At 42.9% G+C, this 20760-nt stretch overlaps 1 protein-coding gene across 3 annotated transcripts; it reads right to left on the bottom strand.

The window, feature by feature from the left end:
* Nucleotides 1–476: 476 nt before the first annotated feature.
* Nucleotides 477–19649, bottom strand: LOC139407869 (homeobox protein Meis2-like). Of its 3 annotated transcripts, none has more exons than XM_071151738.1 (13): nt 19171–19649; nt 18585–18814; nt 18064–18205; nt 17765–17815; nt 17154–17204; nt 16792–16938; nt 13987–14101; nt 8059–8198; nt 4747–4823; nt 2901–2959; nt 2068–2157; nt 1798–1898; nt 477–1507 (listed from the first exon to the last, which is right to left on the bottom strand). In XM_071151738.1, exons 1-12 carry the CDS (start codon nt 19186–19188, stop codon nt 1840–1842), a joined length of 1179 nt encoding a protein of 392 aa, XP_071007839.1. In that variant the 5' UTR covers nt 19189–19649; the 3' UTR covers nt 477–1507; nt 1798–1839. The 3 variants fall into 3 exon arrangements, with proteins under 3 accessions (XP_071007839.1, XP_071007840.1, XP_071007841.1); XM_071151739.1 differs by having other exon boundaries at nt 477–679; XM_071151740.1 differs by lacking the exons at nt 477–1507; nt 1798–1898 and having other exon boundaries at nt 2081–2157; nt 8118–8198.
* Nucleotides 19650–20760: the final 1111 nt, after the last annotated feature.

Genomic DNA, 20760 nt, shown 5'->3' with positions numbered 1-20760 from the left:
CTCTCTGTTCCACAGCACACAGGATTAGTGATAAACTCTCACTCCATAAACTAATGATCACAAAGCGCAAACATGGATAAAACAGTCAAATGTAAAAGCACAAGTCTATACACCACAACAGTTATTAAAACTCTTTACAATCCTTTTAGATATCCCACAGTGGTTGTTTTCAAATGGTGTGTTCATAAGATGAAGTGTGTGTATTTGTTTGAGTGTGTGTGTGTGTGTGTGTGTGAGAGAGAGAGAGAGAATGTGTGTTAGTGTGTGTGTGTGCCGGCTGTGTCAATATATCTCGGGCAAAGACTAAAAAGTTCTTGTCCCTATGGTCCACCATTGTAGAAAAATAAATAAATAATTTAAAAAAGAAAACAACAAATGTGTCAAAATGTGGTTGAGGTCCTTTTAGTTTCCGTTGTTCATACAGAAGTCTTTTTTTGTTTTGGAAGATTGTTGTCTGCAAATGTTGTTGTTTTTGTTGTAGATCCTCGTCTTCCTCCAGGCGTGGGGTTATTAAAGGTCAATGTGGGCGACGTTTGTGCAGATGTGGGTGTGGTCCTCTATGCTCCAGTGGGGAGGTGAGGTGGGCGTCGTCAGATGACAGGTACAGGTGTGACTGGGGCGGAGTCACGCGCTCATTGGAACCAAGCGGCAGGATTTTCCCTGAGCAAACCATGGAGGCCTGTAACACGAAGAAGGACCCTGGGTCAGTCTCTTATACAAACATACCCTAACACACTGCAAATACAGAACCAAAATCTTATGAGGTAAAGACAATGCTACACATGACTGAGTCAGACATAGGTCTTACAGCTTGTACATGCATTTGGACATTGCTGGTGCAGTGGTGCAATTCTTAAGGGATCTTTTAATAGACAAATGTTATGGCTCTGACTCCAATATGCATGAAATAAGTGCATTTTAGTGCAAAACAACCCCACATGGAACCCTGGGTAAATTTACAGCCGTCACAATCAGCATATGGTCTTGCCACAGATTAAATTAAGGGAGGAGAACAACCTGTATTACGCCATTACAGTAACCGGTCAATGATTATTCAATGAGAAATGATTGGTTGAAATATTCTCAAAATGATATTATTATTCAGCTTGAGTGAATAAGATATCTCTATGTGGACTGTATTCTAAATGTTGGCTCTGCACCCTCGCTGCTATCACCCTCGTGCTCTTTGGACTTGATTAGCAAAATCAGTGAAACGTCGGAAAAGGGAAAAGGGGCTGTGTTGGTGGAACTGGCATCCGGGGAAGATTGAGGCGAACGCGGGGCTCTCTATTTACATATAAAGAGCTCAATTAATCAAGGTAAGTGTCATTATAGCTTGGCTCATTGAGCAGTGGAGTGTGGGTGTTAAATAAAATCTGGTGAGCTCCAGTGCCTCCGGCAGGCAATACGTCTTGATTTGTGAACTGTCAGCAGGGCCCAGAGAGCTGATAGGGCTGGAGGGGGACCGAGGGAGTCCAGAACCCCACATTCTTAATCAGATTGAGCCCTGGAGAAGGAGAGGAGGATGGAAAGGAAAGAAAAATTGATAAAAAGGAATGGAGAGGGCTAGAAGAACAATGGAGGAGGGGGTGAGAAGGGGGGAAGATGAGGGAGAGAGGGTGAGCAATGTAGAGAGAGAGAGAGAGAGAGAGAGAGATGGAGAGAGAGAGAGAGAGAGAGAGATGGAGAGATGGAGAGAGAGAGAGAGATGGAGAGATGGAGCGGAATAGAGGAACAATGGAGGGGGGCTTGTGGGTGAAAAATGTAACAGGGGAGTGAGAATGAGGCTGTGCTTACTTCTCCATCTTCTTCTTCAGGCTTGCCTCGGTTGGACAGGGTTTACATGTAGTGCCACTGACCATCCATCCCCATATTCATTCCCATTCCACCCATTGGTCCTGCAGAATGAGTGACAGAGAGGGGAACTAATTACATGGTGCAATCACAGGTTCATATGACAATATACAATAATAATCCATGAATAGACAAACAGAACAGAAACAGATTTTAGGCTACATTGGTAGAAAGGGACAGATAACAGGGTGAGAATAAAGGTTGCTTATTTACCGCCAGGCCGAATCCCCAGGTGTTGCTGTCCGTCGAGGACAAAGCCTCCCATTGGTTGCCCGTCAGGGCTGTATGCCGTCCCCTGGCCCACTGTGCATGTAACATTAACAAGACATGGGTCAGTATACTGTATACTACTAGATTATAATTATATTTCTATGGGTCAGTATAGAGATATAATACTAGATTATATTTATATTTATATTGGTCCGTATAGAGATATATAATACTAGACTGTAATTATATTTCTATTGGTCAGTATAGAGATATAATACTAGATTGTAATTCTATTTCTACGGGTAACTATAGAGTTGTAATACTAGATTGTAATTCTATTTCTAAGGGTCCATATAGAGCTATAATACTAGATTGTAATTATATTTCTGCAGGTCAGTATAGAGCTACAATACGAGATTGTAATTATATTTCTATTGGTCAGTATAGAGATATAATATTAGATTGTAATTATATTTCTAAGGGTCAGTATAGAGCTACAATACGAGATTGTAATTATATTTCTATTGGTCAGTATAGAGATATAATATTAGATTGTAATTATATTTCTATTGGTCAGTATAGAGATATAATATTAGATTGTAATTCTATTTCTACGGGTCAGTATAGAGCTATAGTACTAGATTACAATTATATTTATATTGGTCTGTATGTGTCGAATCCAAAAGACAGAAGAGATAAAGCATAAGAATAAAAGTGGCGTTCAAAACATCCTCATCTACATTACAAAATCATACAGTATAGTACAATTAAAAACATGACTGAGAAACAAAGCCATTGTATGTTATTATTTTCAACCAATTTAAATTGTGGTTTACCTGATCTGTTAGACTGGTCAATCATAGGCTGTACTATTCTCCTCCTGGCGTTGATGAACCTGGAGAGGAAGAGAGAAGCAGGAGAGAATTCAAACCAACATGGAATACACAGTACATGAAGCTTCTCCTTGGCTTTAGATCTCCTTTGCATTCATCTTCCTGGTCTGCTTAAAGGCCAACTCCACCCCAAAAACGATCTATTTGTCTTTGTCTCATTAGTCCCATCTGTCCATCATATGATGCATCATATGGGCAAGATTTCTGTATTTTGAAAGTTACATATCTTGAAAACTTCATTGTTGACACACAACACATGTTGGGACTATATCAATAATGGAGTAAGATAATCATACACAATCAAAACATTGAGCAATCAAACAGAATATGACAATTTCCTGCGCCAGTTTTACTAGTATTCCAATGTCCCGTGTCTTCAGGGATTAGGTTTATAATCGGTCTTATTCTTATTGACATGATCTGGGGTATTAGAAGACAGCCACATAGCTTACCAGATCTATTGATTTGGGTTTATCCCCTTCAGCCTCAGGCTGTAATAAGGCTAAACGTTTGGCCAATTTCGGTCAGAGACGTACCACTATATCCAACAGGACCCAACAGGAACCAGCAGGACCGGACAGATAGGTAAGCAAAGCATTCGCCTGCTTTGATAAGTGTATTGAATTAGATCCATTAATAAAACTAATATAATTCTTAACTCCTCGGGATTGGAGGAGCACGTCTATGTAATTAAGTGTGTTGAGAACCCAATGTGGATTCTGGGATGGGGGAGGATTAATCACAAGAAGCCAAAGTCAAATCCTTTATTCTGAACCTGACCCTGTGTAAACTCAAAGTCAAATCCTTTATTCCAATTCTGACCCTGTGTAAACTCAAAGTCAAATCCTTTATTCCAAACCTGACCCTGTGTAAACTCAAAGTCAAATCCTTTATTGCAAACCTGACCCTGTGTAAACTCAAAGTCAAATCCTTTATTCCAAACCTGACCCTGTGTAAACTCAAAGTCAAATCCTTTATTCCAATTCTGACCCTGTGTAAACTCAAAGTCAAATCCTTTATTCCAAACCTGACCCTGTGTAAACTCAAAGTCAAATCCTTTATTCCAATTCTGACCCTGTGTAAACTCAAAGTCAAATCCTTTATTCCAATTCTGACCCTGTGTAAATTCAAAGTCAAGTGATACCTTTTAGATAACACACCAGAAGTGCAATCTCGAAACCAAATCCCAACCCCCCCCCCCCCCCCCCCCGGATCTGTTCCTCTTTCTTCTGTGACCATTACATTGGACCCCGCCCCCCTTCCCAAAATTGGATAAGCCATCTACAAAGGGGCCAGGTTGCCGGGCCTTAAATATGCTTTAATCCATCATGTCACACATGTAAAATGAGGCTGAGGGATTGTAAGGGGACGAGAGGGGGGTTACATCTCCCTGTTAATGTTTCCCAGACAGTGAAGATAGATTGAGTATGTTTAACACTTCCATTTTAGTTCCCTTTCCAAAGAGCAGAACATAGAATGTGCACCCTTCGTCAAAAACATGGCTGTAGCATAGATTTAGATAGAAGCCTATGAGCCAGTCCTGGGAGGAGGTATGAAGGAAAGAAGGAAAGGAATCAAGGAGAGAATGAAGCACAAGGGTTAGGTTTAGGGTTATAGCGTTAGGATTAGGGTTAGCGTTAGGGTTAGCGTTAGCTTTAGGGTTAGCGTTAGGGTTAGGGTTAGTGTTAGCTTTAGGGTTAGCGTTAGGGTTAGTGTTAGCTTTAGGGTTAGCTTTAGGGTTAGTGTTAGCTTTAGGGTTAGGGTGGGGCCTTGGGTGTTAGCTACTCACCAGTTGTTCACTTGCAGGATGGTGAGGCCTGTGTCCTGTGCTAGCTGCTTCTTCTGTTCCTCTGAAGGGTAGGGGTGCTGTGGTACACAGAGGACAGAAAAAACTACATCTTCAGTAAAAAAAATGTAAAAAACACCCAGCTTGCATTCATTTACAAACGATCAAACGATCATGTCTATACAGAAACACACGTCACATACGACCAGGGGTTAGGGTTAGACAGAAACACACCTCGCATACGACCAGGGGCATTCCATTCACAACCTAAGGTAAAGTCAAACTCAGGAAATGTAATCAAATGTAATGTAGACTCGCATCTGACCCTTGGCTAATATACACACAAGTCAATCTCCCTAGTTAGCATAAGCACAAGTGAACAACCAAGACTGACCACTGATTGGCCTATGAACACTTTGGGCTCAAAGCGTGTGGCATTGTTTGACATTATTTGACATGATTTGACAAATGATCAAATGCGATACAAAGGAACACAATGGAGACCTTTGTTAGGGCCTGAATAGGGCCTGGCCCCTGTCCCCCTGTCCCCTGCCTCTCTGCTGGCGGTGTGACAGTGGGAGGAGGGCGGCAGATTGCAGACAGGGTACAGGGTGGTGGGCGCTGTCAGGGCTGCAGCCACCTCCTGTGGTCACCGGGTGAGGAATGAGCTCGAAACAACTTCATTTTTAAACAGGTCTTTCAGTCACACACACACACACACACACACACACACACACACACACACACACACACACACACACACACACACACACACACACACACACACACACACACACACACACACACACACACACACACGCGCACACACGCACACACGCACACACGCACACACACACACACACACACACACACACACACACACACACACACACACACAAACACAGGAGCACACACACACAGTCACAGTCACACACAAACACAAACACTGTCACACACACACACACACAGACACACATAAACCGCAATGGTGGTGACAAAAGCCATTGTTGCCACAACTGATCGTCATGGTGAACTCCCAGCTTGGTGTCTGACAGTCTAGTGATGGATGGCTCAGTGCTCCTCCCTCAACCCAGCAGAACGTCTCTATCTTCCTAAATAAAACCCTCTGCTAATGTTTCCAGTCCAATCCACAGTGTTGTCACATTGGGGCCTCTCTCCAATGCCTAACCCTTATCAGCTATGTTACTTTACTCAGGTCACCTGTCATTGAGCTGTGGTTAAACAAGACTTATTCCTCTGAACTCCAATTGGGCCTCAAGGTTGAACAAGACTTATTACTCTGAACTCCAACAGGGCATCACGGTGGAACAAGACTTATTCCTCAGAGCTCCAATAAGCTCTCAAGGTTGAACAAGACTTATTCCTCAGAGCTCCAATAAGCTCTCAAGGTTGAACAAGACTTATTCCTCAGAGCTCCAATAGGGCCTCAAGGTTGAACAAGACTTATTCCTCTGAGCTCCAATAGGGCCTCAAGGTTGAACAAGACTTATTCCTCAGAGCTCCAATAAGGTCTCAAGGTTGAACAAGACTTATTCCTCTGAGCTCCAATAAGGTCTCAAGGTTGAACAAGACTTATTCCTTTGAGTTCCAATAGGGTATCAAGGTTGAACAAGAAATGTATTTGAGCTCCAATAGGGCCTCATGGTTGAACAAGACTTATTCCTTTGAGTTCCAATAAGGCATCAAGGTTGAACAAGAAAATCCCTTGAGTTCCAATAGGGCATCAAGGTTGAACAAGAAATTCATTTGCGTTCCAATAGGGCATCAAGGTTGAACAAGAAATTCCTTTGAGTTCCAATAGGGCATCAAGGTTGAACAAGAAATTCCTTTGAGTTCCAATAGGGCATCAAGGTTGAACAAGAAATTCCTTTGAGTTCCAATAGGGCATCAAGGTTGAACAATAAATTAATTTGAGCTCCAACAGGGCCTCATGGTTGAACAAGAGCACCCTTTTATAGCTGTGTTTTTGCGAAATGCAATGTATGTTTGTAGAAACTAATTCAATACTTTAGCATTAAAAAGAGAGCTTCACAAAGATCTGTCTAAGTCAGCATGTAGGTGGAGGTCTAAAACCAACAGTTACTGTATGACCATGCTAACAGGCCAATAATGAATCTTAGAATGAATCTAAATCTTCCATTGCTGCTTTCTCTGTACTGTTGTAGAGGAGGATCTTTAGAGTTCCTCCTCAGAACAGGAGCACAACAGCTGAAGGCTGTTGTGGGGTATCTAGAGAAAGAACCTCTCTCCCCTTCTCAGACCCCAGCCTCAACGGTAAAGTCGGGACAAAACATAATCCGTCTCCTTCACCCTCTGTGGCCCGCTGAATGGCTGATCGCCTGGGTGTTGCAATGGGACCATTCAGAGGACATCGACGGGCCAAAGTCCCCCTTACACAGTGTTTACGAGCCACATCCTTCCATGACAAACACTTGTGCTTAACCAGTGAGGCTGAAAAGAGACAGGGAACAGAGAGGGGATGATTCAATTAGCCTTCCTTTCCTTCTTATTTGTTATCTGTCCAATCTAAAGGTTCTTACTTCCTGTACAGGAGATGTGTGACAGATTTTCACCCAGAAAACAAATAAGGAGCTTTGAAAACATCTACGAGTGGAGAGGAGAAAAGTAGAAAACCAGAGGAGAAGGAGGAGGAGTCAGAGACTGCAGCGCTGTCTATTGGGTCTGGAGATAAAAGGTGAAACTCTCCTCACGGGGGATTGGTTGGAAGTCGTTGGAAAGTCAGATAGTCCTTCTGAGCCTGAACAGAGGAGTTGCATTCTGGTAAAGTAGTCTATTCTGTTTTTGTAAAAACGAAGTTCAGACGCTCCGTATAGTGGCATTATTCCTAAGTGTTGTATAATGGAGATACTGCAGTTAGACAACATACACTACTTGTCTTTTATACAGCCCACTGTTTCCTTGAGCCACAATGACTGTTTTGTACAAAAAAAAAAATCACAGGGAAAATCATTTGGCGAAGCACTACAATGTCACAGACCAATGCCCCTGTGTTGTGACATGACTGAGTGTTGGATGCGGTAACTTGTATTACTATTACCCCCAGGAGTACGTGGCCTACCCACATGGGGAACGTGGGAAGATTCAGAAGATGTCTACAAAACATGGGCCTCATGGTTAAATGCATGATAGTCATGACCAGTTGCACAAGAGGGTGTACTTTGGGCAGAGCAAGACGTGTTTGGGGTAACAGTAAGCAAAAAAGGTTGAGAACCATCCCAGTAGTGGAGTCTGGTTAGGGCTGGAGCTAGGGCCAGGACGGGCCTGCTGTCTTACCGTGAGGTGCTGGAAGAGCCACGCTCGCATTATATTGGTGGCCACTTTGGGGAAGATACCCCTCTTCTTCTGTCTCTTCTTGTCCAGGTCATCCTCGTCTCCTGTACCCGGCGACGCCAGACTGTTGTCGAGGCCATCTCCTAAAACAAGAGAAAAAGTAGCCACAAGGGATATGTTAGGAGATGTCTTTAACTTAGACACATCACCTCCATTCGCCAGAAACACACACTGAAAGGGTAGCAGAGGTCTAGGGCAAAGCAACAGCATAGTAACAGAAGATTCCACATCTTCCACATTTGCACAACCTCATTCACATTCTGCTACAGTTTTGGATAATGTAGAGGGGCATATACTGTAGTGACAGAGCTCAATAAAAAATGATGAGCCTTTAATTCAATCTGAGCAGCATGATTGACATGAAGTAATGGCTGTTAGAGCCAGGCTGTAAGTTTCACATGAAGTACTGACTGTTAGAGCCAGGCTGTAAGTTTCACATGAAGTACTGACTGTTAGAGCCAGGCTGTAAGTTTCACATGAAGTACTGACTGTTAGAGCCAGGCTGTAAGTTTCACATGAAGTACTGACTGTTAGAGCCAGGCTGTACGTTTCACATGAAGTACTGACTGTTAGAGCCAGGCTGTAAGTTTCACATGAAGTACTGACTGTTAGAGCCAGGCTGTACGTTTCACATGAAGTACTGACTGTTAGAGCCAGGCTGTAAGTTTCACATGAAGTACTGACTGTTAGAGCCAGGCTGTAAGTTTCACATGAAGTACTGACTGTTAGAGCCAGGCTGTAAGTTTCACATGAAGTACTGACTGTTAGACCCAGGTTGCAGGCTTGACATGAAGTAAGAGCCGTGGCCAGACACAATGCGCAGGCAGCATTTTTATTTAGCCACTGGGGAGCCAGGCCCAGCCAATCAGAATACATTTTTTCCCCACAAAAGGGCTTTATTGCAGACAGAAATACTCCTCAGTTTCATCAGCTGTCCTGGTGGCTGATCTCAGACAAGAGAGAAAGCCGGATGTGGAGGTCCTGGGCTGGCGTGATTACACATGGTCTGCGGTTGTGAGGCCAGATGGACGTACTGACAAATTCTCTAAAACGATGTTGGAGGCGGCTTATGGTAAAAAAACATTCAATTCTCTGGTAACAGCTCTGGTGGACATTCCAGTAGTCAGCATGCCAATTGCACGCTCCCTCAAAACTTGAGACATATGTGACATTGTGTTGTGTGACAAAACTGCATATTTTAGAGTGGACTTTTATTGTCCGCAGCACAAGGTGCACCAGTGTAATGATCATGCTGTTTAATCAGCGTCTTGATATGCCACACCTGTCAGGTGGATGGATTCTCTTGGCAAAGGAGAAATGCTCACTAAGATGGATGTAAACAAATTTATGCACAAAATATGTGAAAAATACAATTATTGTGTATATGGAAATTTTCTGGGATCTTTTATTTCAGATCATGAAACATGGGACCAACACTTTAAATATTGTGTTTATATTTTTGCCCAGTATAGATATTCCACAATTTGATAAAGACAAATGGTTTAGTTGTAAAAAAAAAGAGGGAAAAATGTCACAATAACAAAAATAACAATTGTGACCTCATAGTTAAGGTATGACATCACAAAACATAACAAACCCCCTCACCTGTGAAGTTGAAAGCAGGGCGCTCCTTTTGTCTATGTGTGCTAAGGATGTTTGGGTGGATGGAGGGGGGTGTTATGGGGCTGGGGGGGTTGCGGTCATTCCCCCTCAAGCCCCCCAAGTGTTCAGTGACCTACCCTACCCCTACCCCTTCCACCTTCACACCCTCCTCCAGTCTGTCTGTGTTGGATTGTCTGACTCACACTGCGACGCGCGCACGCACACACACACACACACACACGCACGCACGCACACACACACACACACACACACACACACAGCTATACAATACACGCACACACACACAGCCACACAACACACACAGACTCTCTCTCTCCTACTGGCATTATTGTTTCAATGAGAACCTTCTCATGGATCAAGGCTCGAAGGCTCCCTTTTAAACTAAGATTTCCGCGGCTTCCGCCCCTGCCCTCGCTCCATATTGCTCTCCATCACAGAACTTTCTGTGCACTCTCCCTCCCTCTCTTTCTCTCTCTCTCTCTGTCTCTTTCCTCTCTCTCCGGCCATTAATTGTGCATCAGCCGAGATGATTTTCTTTTAACAGTGGTGGTTATTTTTCTTGCCCTCGGGGCAGAGATGCCTTGAAAGCCTGCCTGCAGGGGATGTGAATAATGCATCTGAGAGACTCCTCCCCGGAGGAGGGACTGGAACCCTACTTTTCATAAGATTTGCCCTGGCATGTCTTTTTGTTTTTGGGGATACATCAATCAAAGGGGCTCCTATATATGCACCCATAATCATGCATAAATATTTCAGCTAATGAATATTGACATTAAAAAGGATGACTTGGACTGAGTGGGGTTGGAGGGGAGTGGTGTGTTGGGTTGGGGATGGGGGCAGGGGCGGTGGTGTTCTGATGGATGGTGTAGTCCAAGTCAAGGACAGGGCAGGTTGTTTGACCACTGTCTCCTTTGCTTATGTGATGCTTTACTTTGTGTGTCCACTATTCATTATCCTCTCTGTTCATAGATGTTATAACAAGCTTTTATAACAGGTTTCTTTTCTAAGATTTTGGTCTTATGACCAAAAATGAGGAGGTTTGTTGTGGGAAGAGAGGTCTTGGAGGATGGTGCTGAAGAGATCTGTCGTTTCAGAGAGGACAGTTAATATCCTTTCTCACAGGCTAGGAGAGACATTTTGTTCAGAAATACCTTGAGTGGTGAAATAATCAATAAAAAAACGATACCTATCAATGACTAAACATTTGGGCTGGTGCGGGTGATCAAAATGACTAAAATCCATGTTGGTCATTTTAAATGAGTTATGTATCTGTTTCTGTACCAAATAACTGAAACCAATGGAAGAGAGAATGAGGGAAAGAATGAAAAATAGGAAGTCACCAGCACGGCCTAATTATATCTAAGGAGTGTCAACCCCTCCTGGCCCCCCTCCTCCTCTCCCCCCAGCCCTCTCTTTTTTCCTGCTCCAGAGAGGGAAGGCCGCAGGGCAGATCCTCTGCTACGCTAATCGCTTCTGACTGTTCCCTGGCAACTCAGCCAATCTAAGCAGTGTGACAGTGCACTACTCTCAAAATCGTACCCGTGGAACGCTCCTCCCGTGGCCTAGCCCCTCGCCTGCCTACCCCGCTCCCTCCCTGCTTGCCTGCCCCGCTCCCTTCCTCCCTCCCCCCCTGCGTGCCTGCCCCAGTGACCGGGGGGGGGGGGCAAGGACTGCTGCCGTGGGGAATGCTGGAGTACTGCCTCGGGCGCTTTAGGGAAAACAGCACCCTAAGATATGAAGAAGAGAGGCATCCTTGGCTGGCTTCCAACCCCCAACACCCTACTCTAAACCCCTCTCTCTCCCTCTCTCGGTCTCTCCTTCTCTCTCCCTCTATCTTCCTCTCTATGTCTCTCCTTCTCTCTCTCCCTCTCTCTTCCTCTCTGTCTCTCCTCTTTCTCCCTTTCTCTTCCTCTCTCTCATCAACAACACAACAACATCAGTGACCAGTGCTCCTACAGTTAGGTATAAACTGGGACAACTAGATGAGGCAAGAGAATCCACATGATGACATGGCCATATCAGACAAAGTGCAGGGTTGGCTATTAGCTAACAGAACTGATTGCTGTATTCCGGCCTGCATCAGTGATGGGAACCCAATGCAGCTTGCCTAATGAGCTCACCTGGACCTGATCCATCACCAATGACACTTCTCAGCCCCTCCTGTTATTACCCATGATGCACACTGCTAAATGGGAGATGTTGTCTGGAAGCTTTCCAAGACACTGGGAATCCTATACTGATGTTGATGAATAGATCTAGAATCGTTCCTCCCAGAGGCCTTTATCCTATTGATTTGGAGTGTAAGGGCTGGATTAAGATGAACACTTCTAGTTCTTGTGCCTCTCTCCCTTGTTATTTGTGAGAGCATCTTGTCACAGATTATATGGGGACATTACCCTGGAGTGTCATTGGTATGTCACCACCAGCAGTTCTGGATTCCATTTTCAGTGGTATCCGGGGAGACAAAAAGATGCACTGACTGCATCCTGTTTCTTCCCGCTCTGCATTCCCCTCTTTGTAAACGCTAGTGTACAGCGGCTTCACAGCAGCTAGTTCCCCTTGGCTTCCTTTCCTTTTTTTATGATGGATATTCCAAGCCCCACCCCCCAAAAACATTCCTAGGATAGCTCATCCCTTTTAGAACTGTCCCTGTGCCCTATCTATCTGAGAGTCACTCCGGGGGAGCTGGAATCAAAGACATTCCCCTCTGCATATCACACACCTTACAAGAAAACAACCAAAGACTACATAAGCCAATGGGGTAGCGGTTAGCTACATGGCTAACATAGCCACTAAGCCATAACTACACCACCAACCAACCACATATCAACTACCTGTGGTTGATACTAACCATACTAACCACAATTCTCCCCCATTAGATAAGACTGTAGGTTAACCCTTTTAAGGCTTTTATCATTGGCCCACACAACCATGACTAATGTCCATTAGGACAATAGGAGCTCCCTCATAGTAGGTACTTTGAAGAGCATCAGTAATCTCCTAGCCAGGCCTGCACTACTGACATAAAGGCCCCGCTTTGGCACCCAGGTCCCTTCCAATGTTAAAAGTGTTCGCTTTCCTCATCCCCTTTAATGAGTAAAGGGATGGAAACAAGGGATGAAAACAACGGATGAAAACAAGGGATGAAAATAATGGATGAAAACAAGGGATGAAAACAAGGGATGAAAACATAGCAGTCCCCAGGAGGACTACGAGGAGCAGCAGGTGGGCAGGGAAGCATCAGATCCTGCTACCAGAGGACTGGGACTCCCCTTTGTTCCTCCATACATAAAGTAGATCTGTTCTTCCCAGCTCCACGGCAGGGGTTATTGTGCTTCCCCAGCCTCTATGCATTCTCTACCCAGGTCAAAAGGGCAGGGAGACGTGGACTTTGGATGTCCCCTCGCTTTTGTTTTTTTTAAATCAACAACTCCAGAGGAACCAAGGAAAAAGCCATTCACACCATCCTCTTCCCCTCTCTTTGCTGACAATACAATTCACATAGTCAGATTTACTGTGTTAGGGCATACAATGACATTAAACATGACATGGATACTAGGCTAAGTGAAATTCGTTGAATATGTTTTTCAGATATTTAGGATAACTGAAGAAACTGTGGTAAAATCAGAACGAGGAATAAACTTAATCTTTGCTTCTGACTGTCCTTTCATCCTCTGAATTGCTCTTGTCTTGCAAAACATCCTGCCATTGTTTAGCTCAATGCCCTGCTATTGATGCCTGATGGGCAGAGGGTGGTAAGTTGCTTTAAAGTCTATTCTTTTTTACTGTGGCTATAGGAGAGAAAAACAAAAACAAGTCATAAAACTCTTATAGCCTCCAATGAGCTCATCACTGGCCAAATGAACAGCCGGCCCACGGACAGAAAGCCAAGTAGGCTATTATACAGCAATACTGGACACAGTCATGCAAAACCAGTAATTGGCAATAATTACCCTCATCATATCAGATTCAACTTTTGAACTTTATCACCTGACCTGGATAAGTGATAAAACTACAAAGTCACCATCAAAACCCAACAAACTAGCTGTTGATTCAACAACAACCTCTTATCTCAACATTATCTGAATGATAAGAATGGAGAAACAATAACTGCTTATCATTATGATCTGCTTATCATTCATCTAAAGCCCACAAGTAGAGAAAAGACCACTGTCTTTGTATGAGGTCAGCACTGAGGTTAACCTTTGATATGATATTGAGTCTAAAGAGAAGCTGTGGTTCTCTTACCGAGTTCGCTGCTGTTGTCCCCACTCTGGGAGATGTGGCCCCCGCTGGAGGGCCCCGGGGTGCCCACGGAGGGCGTGGAGTGGGCGTCATCCAGGTCTCTCCAGGACGCTGGGTTCTGGGGTCAAAAGAGAGGGTCATCAACATATCCCCCGTCCCGACCACACAACAGCAGAGGAGGGAGAGAAAGAGAGAGAGAGTGAGAGAGAGGGAGAGAGAGAGAGATAGAGAGAGAGAAAGTAAGTAAGAAAGAAAGAAAGAAAGAAAGAAAGAAAGAAAGAAAGAAAGAAAGAAAGAAAGAAAGAAAGAAAGAAAGAAAGAAAGAAAGAAAGAAAAGATCACATTAGAGAACAGTGGATACAGTATGCCATAACTGAAAGTCAATGTAACTCCCTAACACACACACAAACATACACACTCAAACACACACAAACCCAGCCAATTTACCACAGCGCACAATATGACCATGTCGTCAATAAGAAAATAGAATATGTCCCAAAAAATCCCTAATCCAATAATCCAACAATCTAAATTACCATTTTCCCTGAGACTGAGACGGTGGCAAAATCAAATCAAATCCAATAAAAATGTTAAAGCTGATATTCAGCTGCTCTAGCTAATACTTGTAGAGCCAAAGCAATCAGCACCAGAGCTCCTGCAACACTTCTTTCTTTCCTCTATCCTCTGGTGTCTTGACTGATTCTGAAGCCCAGTGGTCTCTCCGAACACCTATTTATTGGGCCATATATGCACAGGGACCAGGGTACTTAGACAGTCTAAAGCTGAGGGCCAAACAGCAGAGCAACCTCTTCAGCCTCTTGGCGTCAGCTGTTCGCCGGATGGTGCTCAGATGAAGAGCTCAGCCAACGACAAGAATAATCACAGCAACAATGGCAGCGCAGTGTGAATGAGGCCTCTCGACGAGCTCGACGAGCAGACCCCTTTTCCATCCCAACACACAGTAATTAGAAAGCTGTTTGTGTGGCGTCCCCATTCAAAGTGCCATGTGTTTCCACGTTTATCAAGCTAATGAAGGGGGTTCTTTACTCACTCACACCCCAGCTGTTAAGATTACATTAATTACAGATACAGTGCGGGCTATCCTTCTTTAAAATGTATCTTCCAAACTGAGATCCATAAAGGCAGAGAAGTTAAGATAATACAAATAGATCATAAATTATGACATCATAACTGATTCCAACGGATCTTCAATCACCCATTTTTCAAGCCAGTCATCTCGTAACTCAGATGAGTCTTCTTACTCTGCAAGTTTGTGATATCAACACAAATATTGAGCTGTTCTCTCTTGGATATAGGCTGGGTTGTGGACTCCCTCAGACATTTCCAAAAAAGAGGCAGAGTTGGTGTGTCACAAAGAGAACCAACATACTGTAGTACTCTCCCTCATTGTGAGGTTTAGCTGCCTTCCCTGTAGAAATATAACTGGTAGAGTGAACAGAATTCTAAACTCCTGAAGATTTGTCATGAACTTCTCACACGTAAACTAAATCACATTTTATTTGATCACATACACGCGTTTAGCAGATGTTATTGCAGGTGTAGCGAAATGCTTGTGTTTCTAGCTCCAACAGTGCAGTAATATCTAACAAGTAATATCGAAACAATTTCACAACAAATACCTAATACACACAAATCTAAGTAAAGGAATGGAATTAAAAATATATTTACACTACCGGTCAAAAGTTTTCGAACATCTACTTATTCAAGGGTTTTTCTTTATTTTTACTATTTTCTACATTATAGAATAATAGTGGAGACATCAAAACTATGACATAACACATATGGAATCATGTGGTAACCAAAAAAGTGTTAAACAAAGCTACAAATATTTTATATTTGAGATTCTTCAAATAAAACTACTTAGTATACAGGACAGCAATGTAATATGAGGAATCTCCCCAACACAAAGTTCATGCCATTGCTCCAGTACCAGAGGGTTATTAAGGAACCAGGATATCAGAATCGACATGTGGGAGGAGAAAGAGCCCGTGTAGGGGCACCCTATAGGCCCATGGATTGACAAAGACCCTCCTCTTTACCGACAATAGTAATCCAACTGGTTTAGCATTCAAGTGTAAAATCAAACACTAGTCCCCAACAGGACACACATCCAGCTGTACTCTTCATCATGCAGACTAAATAATCATCAACACCATCATCAACATCATCATCATCATCACCACCATCATCAACATCATCCTCATCACCACCATCATCAAAATCATCATCCTCATCATCATCACCATCTTCATCATCATCCTCATCACCACCATCCTCATCATCATCATCACCACCACCAACATCATCATCACCATCATCTTCCTCATCATCCTCATCATCATCACCATCATCTTCCTCATCATCATCACCATCATCATCATCATCAACCTATAAAATAGATGATTTGTACAATAGAGCTGAAAAAGGGGAACAATTCCTTCTCTCATTCCTCCTCTTTTTAAGAAGACATGAGAGCTCTACGAAACTTCCCTCAGTACACATCACCCTTAGCACTCTTTTTTGCAGACATGTAGGTGCATTGAATTACTCTTTTGTTGATAGGTTATTAATACAATAATTGTTTAATAGTAACCAGTAAATTCAATGTTAGACCGTTTATTTTAAAAACTGTCCATTAAATTTGTTATATATTAAACTGACTCACAATTATGCTAAATTGCCCATTATCTTGAAATGACAGTTTTGTACATCCTAAACACCATGCTATTAGCAGCACCCCTTGCAAGAATTAGCACCAGTATGTAATTTCGAAGCCTAGACACTCACGTGATCTGCTAGATTTGTGGAGGATCCCGTCAGGTCATCTAAGTCAGATTTGCAGCCATCTCGATCGTCTATGACCAAGTCGATGGGCATTTTGCCTTTCAAACAACTGATGTACCGATGGCAGAAGTTGTCGCAGAGCTCATGTACCTATTCAATGAAAATTCGTGTTAGCAGCACCCTTACAAGATCTCGGTGCCACAGCCATGCGTAGGACTATGTGTGTTAGAGTAAAATATTACACTTCAAGAAGTTAAAGCTATGCTGTTATGGGTGATTGTATAACGTTCATACAAAACAAATATAATAACAAAAAAGCAAAGAGTAAAGCATTAAATATAGGTTTACAATAAAACATAATTTACCTTCTCTAATTCTAAAAGATGAAACCGCAATACTTGAATAGCTTGGATCATCTGGAAAAAAAGAACAGAACATTTAGGATTTAGTAATGCTGACATGTTTGCCTCAAATGAATAGTAACTAGGCCTAATAACACCATACATTGATGATTAGTAACTAGGCCTATGTAATAACACCATACATTAATGAATAGTAACTAGGCCTATGTAATAACACCATAGATTAATGAACAGTAACTAGGCCAATGTAATAACACCATAAATGAATGAATGCACACTGTAGGCCTATACAGTAAAGTAGCCATATGTTACAGTATGTTACATGACTTAAAACAATGTATTTTCTTAATCAAATAGATGCTTTAGCAGAGCAATGGTTCCTAGACAGTCCCTGGTTTTGGGATGCCCAAGGCAAGGACCTCCGCGGCTACCCGCTGCAGAGGAGCAAAATAGGCCTTTGACCACGACTCGTCTGCGTTTCCTGTTGCTCCTTCAATGGAACGTTCTGAATTTTCGTGTTGTATTTAAACAAAGTGAAACAAGAAAATATGACACGATTTATCCAGCTGCGCAATTGATGCGTAAAAAGTGGACATGCAAGTTAACTGGCTTACCAAATTGTCCACCTCTTGATTCGATGAAAATAACGGTTTTTCTGCCCGTATCTACAGAGAAAGCATGATATTAGTATATTGTCTGCATACCGCAATCAATCCATCAATCTATCAATCAAACAGGCAAGCAATCAAACAATCCATCCATCTGTCCATCAATTATCAAACATAAAAAAAGTAAAATGTTATTAACGTTTAAAAGCACAGATAATGTCTAAAGCAGGCTATACAACCCCCCATTCCTATCGTTATCTATAGTTTAGGTCATAAAAAAAGGGCTTATCATAAACCACAAGTACCTGTTTTGCAAAGACAGCGATGTCTTCGTTGAAGGAGTCTGAGGAGCAGACATCGCCACCCGCTACTCCAGGCTCCCTGGGCGTGCAGGTCGCCAACTCACACTTCTCAAACACCAAGGCGAGCAGAGGGAACAACGGGTGACTGCAACATGATGCAGACAAAACATCAACGTCAATTAGACCAGGAATGTTAAATACACGTTTTGTTTAAGTGGACTGTATTGTATTTAAGGTTTCATAATCCGTGTCTTGTATTTGTTTTTAGCCTAGCATAGCTGATAAATGTGAAGTGTCTCCACTCAGGATAAGGGCCACAATCTTACCCGTAAAACACATTATTTGCTAAATGTGGCATTGACATAAACTCGATTTATGCACGTAGCCTATGTCAAGTTAGGATTTGGTTCTAATTTCTCTAAATGTCGATAAATACCCTATTCACTTCTAAATGTTATGAGTATAGGTCTGACAAGAATAAGAAAACCTAGCAGACACTAATGTGGAATATTTCTGATGCGCACCCATAGATTTGATCTTTGTCTCTTTTTAATGCGTCGTTCACCACGCTGCCCATGCTGGGCATGATGTTGTGGGGTGCGTGGGATCCATAGTGCTGGGTTGGATGTGCAGTCGGACCATGGTTCAAGTGGTGGACTTGCGGAAGCGTCCGGGGAGCATGGGGGTCTCCATACATGGACGCCGGGAGTCCAACTCCGTCCATCCCAACACCATAGTGGGACAGCTCATCGTACTGGATGGAGAAAGACAGAGTTACATGTGAGAAACTCGTGGACTGTCAGTTGGTATGCTTCTATCACGGATTTATCGTAGGCTACAGACATCCCCCCACACACAAGCCTTTACTCATGAGAATGACAGTGAACATTAATGTAATCAAATTTCCCATGGATGGAAAACAGAACAACTAGTCTAATGCAGGCTGCAGACTGCTGAGAAAAGCTCAACTTGTAGGCTACTTGTATGTGGAGCGTTGAGATGTTCTCAGGCTTTCCAGATTACTTATGAGTAAATTAGGTTCGATCAACATGAGGCAGAAGTTTAAAGTCAACTAAGAAATTATACATTGCAACTGCACTAAAGGCCTACCCTTTGCGCCATCGACATGCGCCTGTCTTGGAGATAAAAAGGGAAGACACAAGGAATGTGTCAGTCCGCAGAGAAGGTGGTGTATCAAGTTAATGCCTTTTACATCCAGTTGAGAATTGTAATCCGCAGTGGCAATAAAGAAGAAACCCGCAGCAAGGTGAAGATGTGTATTTTTCAACAAGAAAAAAAATATTGCAATAGCCGAAATGGAAAAATCACCATAACGGGTAAGACCAAGTAGAACCTTCGGTTCATAAAAGTTTTTTAAGCGCATCAACAACTCGCATGTATCGGTCCTGCTGTCAATCACTGAGACTGGTTGTCAAGGTAATCTAAATACGGTGTACAGAGATTATTAGTTCCAGAAGGCAATCTATTCCTCCAACGCACAGTTTTTGAATGAAATCTAATAAGAAAGACTATATCGATGCGTCGGTCCTCGTGGCCATTTCCTCCGGCTCTGAAACGTGAGGGTGTCAGCGAATGTTAGCAGGTTGGTTGTGAGCTCGCTTATAGCATAGACTGGCTCCACTGATCAGCGGGAGAAGGTGATGACGGAACCCGGAAAGAGGGAGGGTGCAACCATACGGTTAAATAAAGGGGGATTGGAGCAATGCCTGTGACACGCTAGCGAATGTTGTTTGCATTGGATAAGGCAGACGGTGACGCAAAAATAACAGTCACCAAGAAAGGCATTTGGTAGATGGCAATTCAACACTTTAACTATTCCCCTTGAACGTTACCGTCAAGAAAACTGCATGTATTTGTTTTTAAATGACCTAACTTGCCCAACTGTCTGATGCTTATAACGCAAGGTGCCTGGCGCAAGAGCGTTGAGATGGGAAAAGTGCAGTCTTGAGAAGAGATGAGACTGATAGCCCTAAGGGTTTGGAGTATGGTAAAAATGACAATTATTTCCCCCTTTCTGTGGTAATGATCCAGGTAAAATCATAGGCGTACATCATGCATAACATAGGCTATAGATAGGCACAAAACAGGAGTTGAATTTCTGCGCGAATAGCCCTCACTAAGCAGCCTTGACATTGGTAACTCAGTCATATTTTTAATGTGGCAAACATTTTGCCTATATTTAAAATATTTTGGGCACATAGTTTGGTCTATATGACAGATCGGGGTGCCTTGAAGTAGGCCTGCTGGTCGAGCGCATGGTTTGTATAACGATGCAGTTAACATAGTTTACCCGAACAGACAATGTATAGAGTGGTCAGCGTATTGTGTCTGAGAATGTGGGAATGCTGTAGGCGTGTTGGCCCGAATTATCCCAGTCTCTCGGCGTTCCCTTCCTTGAAATGGACACCATATACTGTTAGAAAAAATGGTTAATTTGGGCTCTATATATAGAACCTTTAGGGCTTCCGTGTGAAGCAAGCGAAATAACACATTTTGGTGATATTGAACATTTAAAACATTAAAGAGGGTAGCAAAAAATATATTTTTTCGACCAAAACTTGCCTTCTGGACGGACCAACAACATGTGCATCAAGGAATGTATGTGGTTTACAGAGAGATACTGGACAGATACAGAAAGATTGCCTTATCATTTTGTTGGGACAAATGTTTGAAATACAT

Source organism: Oncorhynchus clarkii, chromosome 4 (genome assembly GCF_045791955.1).
Source record: "Oncorhynchus clarkii lewisi isolate Uvic-CL-2024 chromosome 4, UVic_Ocla_1.0, whole genome shotgun sequence".
NCBI lineage: Eukaryota > Metazoa > Chordata > Actinopteri > Salmoniformes > Salmonidae > Oncorhynchus > Oncorhynchus clarkii.
The sequence above is the reverse complement of the archived record's forward strand: the minus strand, read 5'-3'. Positions and strand labels throughout refer to the sequence as shown.